Source organism: Schistocerca nitens, chromosome 7 (assembly GCF_023898315.1).
Source record: "Schistocerca nitens isolate TAMUIC-IGC-003100 chromosome 7, iqSchNite1.1, whole genome shotgun sequence".
NCBI lineage: Eukaryota > Metazoa > Arthropoda > Insecta > Orthoptera > Acrididae > Schistocerca > Schistocerca nitens.
In genome coordinates, this window is record NC_064620.1 from 386,943,919 (window position 1) to 386,956,242 (window position 12,324).

Consider the following 12,324-nt stretch of genomic DNA (forward strand, 5'->3'; position numbering starts at 1 on the left):
TGCTTAAACACAATAATATTAAAAAAACACAATGTTCTTGTACTATCGCCGAATGGTTGCAGAGGAGGTAAATCTACAGCATAAGGAACTGTGTAACTCAGAACATATTATATAGTCAGTAGATGAAAAGAAAGTTGTGCTGCAATGTTTCTGGAGTTTACAAAACACTATTTCCAATACATTACTTATATAAAAGCTGGAAAACTGCGCCATTTCATGGACAAGTAGGAGAATGGGTACAGACATATGTAAGTACCTGCAAGCAGTATTTGTAAATACAGAATACATTCCAATCAGAAACCAAACCCTTTAACTATGTTGTGTTGTATGGTTTGGTAATAGGGCAACTGCCATTAAGTAAATGATATTGGTGTTGAGAGAGTCAATAAAATTTTGCATGCTGATGACATGAAGATACTGAATGAAGAAACAATTGCTGAAACATTTGAGCTTAAAGTACTTTTTCTGCAAACTTCACAGTACAATGGCATATAGGAAATGACTTGTCAATAAACCTGAGAAATGGCTATGTATATAATGTTTAGAAAAAAAGACGAGTGTGAGCTTATGGATTTTGAGGTAGAAGAAACAAGGATGGAAGTAGTGGAAGTGGAAGTCTCTATATTTGTAGATAATACTGTGATTATTGAAATGAAACAGCATACTAATAATGCCTGTTAAAAAACTAAATGCTATAGTATTCATTATTAAGCAGCAAGTGTAGTATGCAGACAGACAAACATCTTCTGTGCACAGCATACCACAGAAACTTTGAACAATATGTGAATTAAGGAGTAACAATATGGAGAAACTCACACATTGAACATTTGAACAATATGTGAATTAAGTAGTAACAATATGGAGAAACTCACACATTGAACATTTAGAAAACATGAAAGCATCTCAGAGAGTGGGGGCAGGGGTTTGCAGACCTAGATACTCAGATGTTTAGAACATGTAAGGAACTTTCTGGTGAAAAGTTTGTCTGTGGAAAAATAATGTTGCAGTGTTCATGGTTAGTTGAGATACTAAACCTGTAAACGATGTTCTATTTAATTATTACTGTTGACACAGGTAAATTCCCTGTATGCAGTGTAATCTTACAGAACCCAATAAAATATAATTTTATTAATGATCTTTAGATTATGTCTGTCCAGGTGCAAATGTATAAATGAAAATTTTATTTTCTCAGATGCATTTTACTTTAATTTCTTTGAGGCATCTTCATGAAAGGAATATGCATTTATTCAGTTGCTAATAGATAAACAAAACCTAAAAATCATTCATGTATAATTCCCCTGAGATACACAGACCAACAACATTGAAATTGTTAAAATCTTTCAACTTAAGCATTTGCTGCCTGACTCCAAATAGTTTCTTCACTTAATTTTTTTGCATACTAGGTAGTACATCATTCCTTCACCAGACCTTCAGAATTTTTTTTCATTTAAAATATAAGCATTGGTTCAAATTGCTTAGTGAGATCTATTCATGTATGCACACTGTAATTATTTGTTTGTTCCTTCTTGTTCAAAAAAGTCAATACTTAGAATTTCAGTAAACAATTCATGTTATAAATATAGGTTTTAACCATTTTAATTTCTTGTCTAACACATTTCTCCAATTTTAAAACTTTTTTTCTCATTCAATTTCTCATTGATTACATCCCAAAAAGCTATAAAAGCTATTGTTTATTTATCTCTTCTAAATTTGTAGGAAATAATGAATGGAACCATGCAAATGATACAGAACATTATCGACACCAACATCATCTTGTACAGGTTCTAGTTACTGGTAGGGTCTGTTTGGAACTTAGGTCTACCCACCACATCTTTGTTGCCATCTGTCTATCTTCTCCTTTCTTCTGAATGCTTTCTTCCTCTCCTTTTAGCCACTTGTCCCTTGGTGTTTCCATTGAACCCTTGCCTTCCATCTTCATGTTGTGCATTTTCATAGGCATCTTCTTCCAACTGATTCTCTTCACATGCCCATACCATTTTAATCTTATTCATTTCCACTTACTTTTTCCCCTTGCCTTCATAGCCCAGGTTTTTGCAACCCTCGCCTTCTTACTTTTATGGAGGACGTTTTTGTTCTGTATCATTCCTCTCACTCTCCTCATACAAATATCAGACTGAATTACATGTCCACTTATATCTTTGTTATACCTCCCCAGATACTTGAACTTTCCACTGATTTCAGCACTCCTCGCCCATTGTCATTTTTAAAGTCTGTCATTCCCCTTTCCCTCCTTCTCTTCCGCCTATTACATTACATTTCACGTTATATTTTTTCACAGCTTCTTCCCTAATGTTCCATTGCTCCTTATTTCTCCCAAAAACCATCAAATATCAGCAAATAACCATTTTTCTGTCTTCTATCATTTTGATATGTATCATTATATCTTCCATCATTGCTATTAAAAGTAACTGGAGTAACTGAGATAATGTTTTAGAGAGCTTTTCTGCTTCATTCATTCCATTGTGCCTTGTCTCGGTCTCTATCAGCATACACTTCCTCATACAGTTATTTTATCTTCAGTACACACTGCTACTCTATCCCTTTCCCTTTCAATACCTTGCAAATTTTACTTCTGGATACAGTCTCATATGCTTTCTCTAAATCCAGGAAGACCATCAGTAGATCTCTCCCGTACTCACAACATTGTTCCTGTTTCTGTCTCTCTTTAAATACAAGATGCATCATAGAAATTTGTGGCTTTCTCTGTGCTATTTTTTCCACTGTTTTCTGTATTTGTCTATCCAGGATCCTTTCTAAATATCTGCAAAGTGACACAGAAAGGTAGTTCCCCAAAAGTTTTTGAAAACCTTTTGGATTCCTTTCTTGAAGACAGGTGCAGTTATAGCCTCCTTCCAGTTTTCTGAAATTCGTAGTAACTTCCATGCAGATCTCATAACTCAATACTACTACCATATCTTCATTTTTTCTGCTGCTCTGGTCCTTTCCATACTTAGTTATCTATCCATGACCCTTTCCTAATTCCAAGTGCTTAAGTGTCTCATCCACTTCTATCCACATGTGATCTTTCTTCCATTTTCAGTGTAGCAATCATCTCCACTATATCTGTTATCTTCCTCTGCTACTCTGGATATAGGAAATTATCAGTATGTGTCCTCCACAACTCTTTGACCCCTCCCATCTTTATCATCTATTTTTACATTCTCTGCCATACCTCTTCTCATTCTGTATTATTTCCTTTACTATCATATACCTTTAAAAACGTTTTTTGATGTTGTAGTCTTTATTCCGAAAGCTGTTTGGATGCAGTTTTCCATGCTGTTCAATTCTGTACAAGCCTCTTCATCTGTACATAACTACTGTAGTCAAACCTTGCTCTCCATGTACAATTTAGTGTTATGTCTGTCCAACATAAGATTTTCCACATTCACATGGAATGTGGTAGAGCCAGGTGTACTAGATCTGAGCTTATCTTTCATGCTACCCAGGAGGTTCTTTATTTTCACAGATGATTGAAATATGTGCTTGCATTCTCATATTCTCTTTCATTGTCTCCTCCTTCTTCGCTCTTGTCATTGCATATTTGTGCTTGCCAGTGCCTTCTAAATTAATTTATTCATTTTTGTAGCTGTTGGAAACAAAAGTCTTGTTTAGATGGTCCAGTTCCATCAATATTCTATGCTCTGTACCATTTATCATTTGCGTTTCATTTCAGACACTACAGACAAATATTTTCAGAAAAGACTTCCTAACATTTAAATTTATATAGAATGTTAACACCTTTACTGCTTTTAGTCTCACTTTTCCTAATCAAGTTTGCTCAGAATTACCTAATTGGCTAGAAACATGTCTCACTCTCTCTTCAACTACTATCTCCCTTTCATATCTGTCAGCTCCTATAACTACAGTCTGGTTTCCATACAAGTTGTAGATAACCTTTCACTCACTGTATTTTATGCCTGCTTCCATCAGGACTTCAAAGAGTATATTCAAATGAATACTTAACATTGTCATAGCTTTCTCTAAATCTACTTAAGTTCTCTCTCTCTCTCTCTCTCTCTCTCTCTCTCTCTCTCTCTCTCTCTCTGTGTGTGTGTGTGTGTGTGTGTGTGTGTGTGTGTGTGTGTGTGTGTGTGTTGCTGAAAACAATGTTTCTGAATACAGTTTAATATTCAAGTTTGTTATCACTTGACTGTCAAAAAAAGACATTAACTATATGTATTGATTGTTTGTTTTACATCACAGGTGATTTTCCGGTTGCCTTCCTTACCAGAGACAGACAGCATAAAAGAAGCCCCAATATACACTGTAAGTGATTTTCAGTGACCTTTTGTCTTATTTCAATGTTTCAGTGTTAAATACTGTCATATCATTGTGTCTTTTACAGGCAGAAGCAAGTATTTTTCATGTTGCAATGGGTCGCAATGCAACAGCTTCAAGAGCAACTCTTACAATCGAGCAAGTGACTGCAATTTCTGGTTCAGACACCAAACAGTTGAGAGCAAAACCACCAATGCAAAAAATGGGGTAATATATTATGAAATAAATCTAGATATTGTAATCTTACCCTCCCACACATCACTATTATAATTCTCTGACTATAAAAGTTTCGAAAGTTTCAAGAAGCGTAAGATATACAAAAGAGAAACTTTTTTTCTTACCTTGATTTTCTCTTCTTGTTGGCTCCAAGTCTTATTGTGTCTAGGGGCACATTCTTGAGGTTGTAACTTTTATAACATTGCGGGTTCTTGTTGAACTGAAAAACTGATGAAAAATATTGCAAAATATTGGTTTTCACTGTTTCTTTGCTGACTACACTTTCACTTGGTTCAAGTATGTCTAGGCTGTGTCCTACAGATTTCACTTCATCACAATTATGTGATGTTCACCTGCTTTATGTCCTCATTTATTGTCCTTGGTGTCGATGTACTGTCTTGCTATACTGACTGAAAAAGGGGGGGGGGGGGGGAAGTTCAACAGTGACTACTTTAAATGATGTAGCCGACAGGTGCTCATTTGTGTTTCATAGTTCTTTACTTTCACTATTCACAACCCCCCAATATACACTGTTAATATGGCCAGTGCACTATTGTTTACTTTCAATAAGCCTCATTAATAGTTTGCAGGCAGACATCAACATACTGCCACAATAGTTTACTGTTGAACATCTATGAGCAGTAAAATTGTAACCACACATTTTACAGTCTTTCAAATACATTGAACAGACACTGTCATTGTCTTAACACATGGCCTATTGGTGTAACACTTTATTTCATGGTTAGGTTGATTGCATTATTTTTTTTTCTAACCAAAACAGGTTTCTTGTCTGAACCTCAGCTGTGGATTGACTGTCTCAGGACCAAAAATTCGATGCTTACATATCATCACAATAATAGACACTGAAACTACACATTGTTCGATGTTTAATTTACAGAAATTACAATTAAAACTTTACTCATTAAATTAACTGAATACATTGAAAAATTGCGTCTTTTTAATAGTTTCTTCTACTACAAGAGTTAGGTCGAATTATTTATTTAAATGATGAAATTAGCATATATAGTTACACAAACAATACTTTTGATAAAACTGGTAATTACTTTGGAATTAATTAAGGGCTGACTTTGATAACAAATAGAGCCGAATAGATCCTTTAAGAATACTATTAGTTGGTCCTTCAAATGTTTATTATTATTATAGAACTTATATTTGTTTATAAATCAACAATATAATTTAAGTTACAGAACAATTACTGATATCACCCTATAACAAAAGATACTAACTAGGCATACTCAAAATAAATTAGAAAATCAATTATATACATAAAACTAAGCACAAAATTAGACCTGGTGTTATATTCTTTAAAACTGAGGGTCAACCTTTCTCTTTTATATAATGCAGATTATACTCGTGTAAGTTAATGGTAATTAGTTAAAAGTGAAAAAATGAATTTTAAGGAGGCAAATGGCAAAACAAGAGAGGAAGTAAAAATATCCCAGCATGTTTCGTCACAACAACCCTTGTCTCTATTCGTTTTCTTAGGAGTCTACTAAAAAAAATTAATTTCACAAATAGTTTGTACTTCCTTTTCTGATGTCCTTCATCGTAGTTGTAAAGTCCTCTTTCAATTGATCTCCTCCGTCATTGTTGGTATTATCTCATCACTGTTGATACGACTTTGTTCGGCACTTCTAGGGTCTTCTTTTGTCGAGTGATTGGTGCTTCTGAATGTATATAAAAACTGGAAATGATGCAAATTACTGTCCTTTCTCCTTCTGCAATGCACAAGACTTCATTATCAATAAATAGATCCCGGCTGATTCCCCACCTGTTATCTTACCGTCCTACAGATCACTATTAAAATTCTCTGTCTGTAAGAGTTTTGAAAGCTTTTTGACTTATCTCGATTTTCTCTTCCTGTTGTGGGTCCCAAGTCTTTTTATGTCTAGGGGTACATTCTTGAGGCTGTAACTTTTATAACGTTGCGGTTTCTTGTTGAACTGAAACCTGATGAAGATTTCCCTGTTGCTATGAATATCTTTTTATTTTATACCATTCTTTTAAATCACATTTACTTTACAATTTTCACATCTATCACACCACAAATTACAATATTGATGACACAATCAAAAACACGTCTGATTTTATCAGCATACCCACAACTACCAACATTCTGCATTACTCCCAACATTCCAAAGTATTTATAAAGAAAAGAGTTTACAAATTTTCTTGACAGAAGAAGAATCTTCACTAAGATGTAAGATTATTTTATAAATGAGTCCAGAAATAAATTTAATAATTTGCGTTAAATTGTGCAATTAATAATATGAATTTTAAATATGCCAGAGATTTCATAATTTCAAATATTTTTAAAAGAAGAATAATTTTAACTGCACACACATAGTACTAACAAATTAATTTCTTTGTACATATTTTTGCATGAAACATAACACATCATATACAAAATCATATTAAGTTCATTCATTTAGACAGCTGATATAATGTTCTCCTATGCAAGATTCGATAGTATACCTGGTATCTGTTATTTCTATAAAAAAAAAAAAAGGTAATGTTAGAGGAGGGTGACCCATTACAATATTAAACTCATTTTTGGAGTACACCTATTAATAGAACTTACAATCATAGATGATAACAAACTGTAACTGTAGAACAGGGATAGGCATTATTTAAATAAGTTTCTGTCTAGTTGATCGTTCAAATGTGAGAAATACATATGTGCATAAATTATCCACAGATAAAGAAATCATCAAATACAAATGGTCATTTGTTATGTGTTGTTCATAATTTTAATTAAGTAATATGTAGAGTACCGTCACAATTTCTTTATTTCCTTCTTTTAGTATTAGTAATTTATTACTTCAAGAATCACATTATATTCGTACAGTATTTGTCAACTTAATACAAGAAAAACAGAAGTTATATTTACAGGCATATGAATCTACATACATGTTTAATTAGGAGAGGACTGGACAAGTGGTCAGCTGTGGTATTGTGGAAGGAGCCATCTCGGCATTTGCCTGAAGTGATTTACAAAGCCCACAGAAAACCTAACTCAGAATGATGTGACATAGCATGAGCCTTCATCTTCCTGAATTCAGTGTGTCTTAACAACTGTCTGTCTCTTAATCTGATGATTGCAAATAGAACTGAGATCTTTAAAAGTGTTCACATTGATACGGGTAGTGGTGACCATGAGACAGTGCCAGTAATCATTATTACTAATGTGTAAAGGCCAACAAAAATGAGTGAAAATTTACACATTCAATAAACTTGAAAAAAGTCGGTAGTGTCATAGCTGAAGGAGGAATTTGAAGTTTTGACGGGAGCATGTAGGTGAACTGTGCCTGAACTTTAGAAGAACATTGCTGTGAGCTGTGCTGCATTGAGTGTGTAATAGCTGTTACGATTGTTTGCTGGTATGCTGTGAGTCACCAGTTCAGATGTGAAGTTTTTCACAGTTTATTATGTTTTTAATGTTTGTATATTATGGAATATTTGAGATTTGTGTAAATATTAGCACTCTCCATGGTCAGCAGTTCTTTTGTCTCTGTAAGTTGGTATCTGTAATAAACATGCTTTCAGTACTAAGTGTTGTTCTTCATTGGTGGTCCTGCTTTCAGATTTGGTCTTGACTGTGGTTACAAAGTGACTTTGTTTGGTGGAGATTCTGGAGTTTTCAGAACATCTACATCACTGTGGCTCCAATTAGACATAATAAAAGTTGTCACCTCTATGAGCAGCAACTGGAATAAAAGCAGTACATCATTTTTGATGTCAACATATTCCAGAGATCAGTGGATTCCAGTACAGGAAACACATCACACTTCACTCTGTGTTTCCAAGAGATGCTGGTCAGCAATTGATGAAATAGCTGAAAGGATCTGATCAGGTCACCAACTATGTCAGGTGGGATAACTTGGCAAATGTGTACCTTTACTTGGATGGCACAGCCCAGCAGTGGTTAAAGAACAAGGAAGAGAAGTTTGATAGCTTGGACAAAATCCACACTGGACTGAAGAAAACATTTGGTAACAATTAGCAACAAGTCCACGTAGTGGAAGACGTGAACGCCTTAGGGAAGAACACAGATTTGTGAATGCCCTACAGAAGAACACACATTTGCAGGATGGAGGACAACATGCTGGTATGCTTCGACTGGGGATACCCTGGACATGTTATATGCTACTGCAGAAAAAGATGAGTGTTTGACGACTATTATGCCGCAATGTGTCAACTATCACAATAATTCCATTCAAGCCAGGCAACTCCAGATGATTTAAGTCAACTTGTGGGACAAAATTCATTGCTTTACGCTGGATGAGGTCATGACTGTTAAGGGAGTGGCGACTGGGTGGGGGTAAGGAGAAGGCTGGGGGTAAGGTAAGGAGGAGAGACTGGGGTGGGGATGGTGGACAGTGAAGAGCTGCAAGTTAGATGGAGGGCTGGGGAGAGGTGGGGTGGGGGATCGGGGGGTGGGGGGGGGTGGAAAAGGAGAGAAATAAAAAGACTGGATGTGATGGTGGAATGACAGCTGTGTAGGGCTACAATGGGGACAGGAAAGGGGCTAGATGGATGAGGACAATGACTAACAAAGCTCGAGGCCAGGAGTGTTACGGGAATGTAGGATGTGTTGCAGAGAAAGTTCCCCCCTGCGCAGTTCAGAAAAGCTGGTGTTGGTTGTAAGGATCCATATGGTACAGGCTGTGAAGCAGTCATTGACGTGAACGATATCGTGTTTGGCAGCTTGTTCAGCTACAGGGTGGTCCACTTGTTTCTTGGCCACAGTTTGACAGTTGTCATTCATGCGGACAGACAGCTTGTTGGTTGTCGTGCCTACATAGAATGCAGCACAGTGGTTGCAGCTTAGCATGTAGATTACATGATTGGCTTCACAGGTAGCCCTGTTTTTGATGGTGTAGGTGATGTTAGTGACTAGACTGGAGTAGGTGGTGGTGGTGGTGGTGGTGGTGGTGGTGGTGGTGGTGGGAGGATGCATGGGACAAGTCTTGCATCTACGTCTATTACAGGGCTACGAGCCATGAGGTAAGGGATAGGGAGTAGGGGCTGTGTAAAGATGGACGAGTATATTGTGTATGTTCGGTGGATGGCAGAATACCACTGAGGGAGGGCTGGGAAGGATAGTAGGCATGACATTTCTTATTTCAGGGCACAACGAGAGGTAATCATAACCCTGGCGGAGAATGTAATTCAGTTTCTCCAGTCCTGGGGGTAGTGAGTTACGAGGGGAAAGCTCCTCGCAGCCTGTGCCATATGGATTCTTCCCACCAACACCAGCTTTTCTGAATTGCGCAGCTGGGAACTTTCCCTGCAACACATTCTACATTCCCGTAACACTTCTGGCCTCAACCTTTGTTAGCCACTGTCCACACCCATCCAGCCCCTTCCCTGTTCCCATTCCATCCCTACACAGCTGTCATTCCACCATCACAACCAGTCTTTTTACGTCTCTTCTTTTCTGCTACACCCCCTCTCCCCTCACCTCTCCCCTGCCATCATCTAACGTGCAGCACTTCACTGTCTGCCACCCCCACCATACTATCCCTCCCCATTCCCACCCCAGCCTCCTCTTTACCACCACCCAATTGTCACTCCCATCATGTACCAGTGTTGCTGCTTGCAGTGTGGTTTCAGTTGCCTGAGATTGCAGATATGTGTGCGAGTTGAATTTGCATGAGTTTTTGAATAAATGACTGTGTTTATTGTGATTGTGTAAGTTTTCTGGGTTTAGTGATTTATTGTACTTTTGTAGAATTTTCCATTGAACTCTAAAACCCTTTGCTGCCAAAATGAAGATAATTTTGATTTGTTATAGATTTCATGTATCTTTCGTGTCTTCCTTAACTGGAACTCTTTATCTCTATTAATAAAATTATTTCCAATTGAATATCAGTTGCCTGCTTAAGAACACAGTTCTAGTAATAGCATCCAGCAACAATTATTTACATGGCATCAATTTTTGTTCTATATCTGTTGTAATTAAGTAGTATTTAGCCACCATGGACTTTTGGCTATTGTAGCCTTGTGTGGCAGTGTTCTATACACAGTGAATCATTGTATTAATAGGAAAAAGAGCTCTTCCTTTCAAAAGATATAAAACATATTTTTAAGTTGGATCTTTACTGAACCAGAAAAACACTTTTGGAAATTTCTGATAATAGCAATGTTTGTTTATTTAATTTGGTTGGTCTTGTGAACTCTCACACAGATGTAGAACAAGTCTATGGAAAAGTCAGTGGAGATAAACACTACTTACATATAATAAAATTCACATAGTTCTCCACAGATTATTATTGTGGTCAAGTTTGACCATATGTACAAATGATCATGTTAATTTATTTTATCTTACATACACTTGAAACAATTTATCACACGCATACATGATTGCTATAATACTGAGTGGTTATAATTAAAGTGCAGCTACTCGTGGAGGTCCAGTGTGGGCTGTAATTATCGTAGGGCAACAAAACTTGATAGATATGCTAATGCATTACAGAAAATTGATTTCTGCTGGAAAAAAAAAGGAATTAGTTCCAGTTGTAGCCACCAGGTGCCGATCTGGCATTGTACACTGTTTTTATGATGGTATGAATCCATGCTATCATCTGACAAGCTATAATGTGAGATGGCTATTGAGAAGAAAGACTGTGTACTGTTTTATGTAAACAGCAGCAATTACAGTGTTGCAGTGAGAGAGTATCACTGACTGAAAGATCTGAGGACAAGCTCAAGGTTATTAAATGGTTTAAAGAAGATGATAATGAAATTTGAAAACACAGATGAGCTTGGTGTGGTGCTTAAACAAGGTTGCTGTTGCTGTAAATGACCATGCATGTAAAGCACATGCCCCAGATAGTGTTAGTGCTTGTGCAGAATCATGAGAATTGTCCACCCCATGGGCAATGTTACAGAAAGTTTTGTGATCTATTTTAGGCAATAGTACCTGGGAGATCCAGACAGTGCAGCAATTGAAACCTTGTTATCCTCAACAACGTTCTGGATTTGCTCTTCAGTTTCTGGCATGGATCGCAGTTGATGACATGTAGCTGGGCAATATTCTGTGGAGTTACGAGGCATGTTTTACACTACAGGGTACAGTGAATACACAGAACTGCCAAATTTAGAGTACCTGTCATGCATGAAGAGTCATTGCACTCACCATATGTGATGTGTGGTGTGGATTCACAAGCGCCTTTATTCTTGGTCCAGTCTTCTTTGAAGAGAATACACCCAGAGTGCCTGTCATATGTACTGTCATATTTGATAATATATCTCCTTATACAGCATGTCATTCCTACTTTGGAAGAGTGCAACTATGTGTAAAGTCCCTGTTTTCATGCATGATGTTGCTGAATCAGTGAAAATACACATAACACAATTTTCCGTGAACGTGTTATCTCCAGAGGTTTTCCAGGTGCATGGCATGCAAGATAGCCTGACCTGAAATCATGTGACTTTTGGCTCTGGGGATGTATAAAAGAACATGTTACCAAGGACATATTCACTCTCTATCTGATCTGAAAGCCAGTATACAGGAACATGTTGCCCAGAATCCATTGGAACTGCTGTGAGAAACTGTTGATCATGTCCTTTTATGGATGCAGCATCTCATCAACATTGGTGCTAATATTGAACACCTCAGCAGCAGTTAATAATAAAATCAACTTTATGCCTTTCTCACTTGTTTAACCTTTTCTGCCCCTGTTCCGTTCCTAATCCATTATATAAGGAAACATTTATATATGTCTTTCTTGCATACACAGTGCCAGATTTGCACCTGGTGGCCAAAATTGAAGCTAACTTTAT

At 36.8% G+C, this 12,324-nt stretch overlaps 1 protein-coding gene across 1 annotated transcript in view; it reads left to right on the forward strand.

Annotated features, from left to right (window-relative positions):
• LOC126194994 (protein unc-80 homolog) overlaps window positions 1-12,324 on the forward strand; it is a 1,036,886-nt gene that overhangs the window by 348,924 nt on the left and 675,638 nt on the right. Inside the window, exons 11-12 of the mRNA XM_049933411.1 lie at window positions 4,225-4,287; window positions 4,367-4,506. Of these exons, the coding sequence (XP_049789368.1) occupies window positions 4,225-4,287; window positions 4,367-4,506 (203 nt within the window). The remainder of the gene's footprint in view (window positions 1-4,224; window positions 4,288-4,366; window positions 4,507-12,324) is intronic.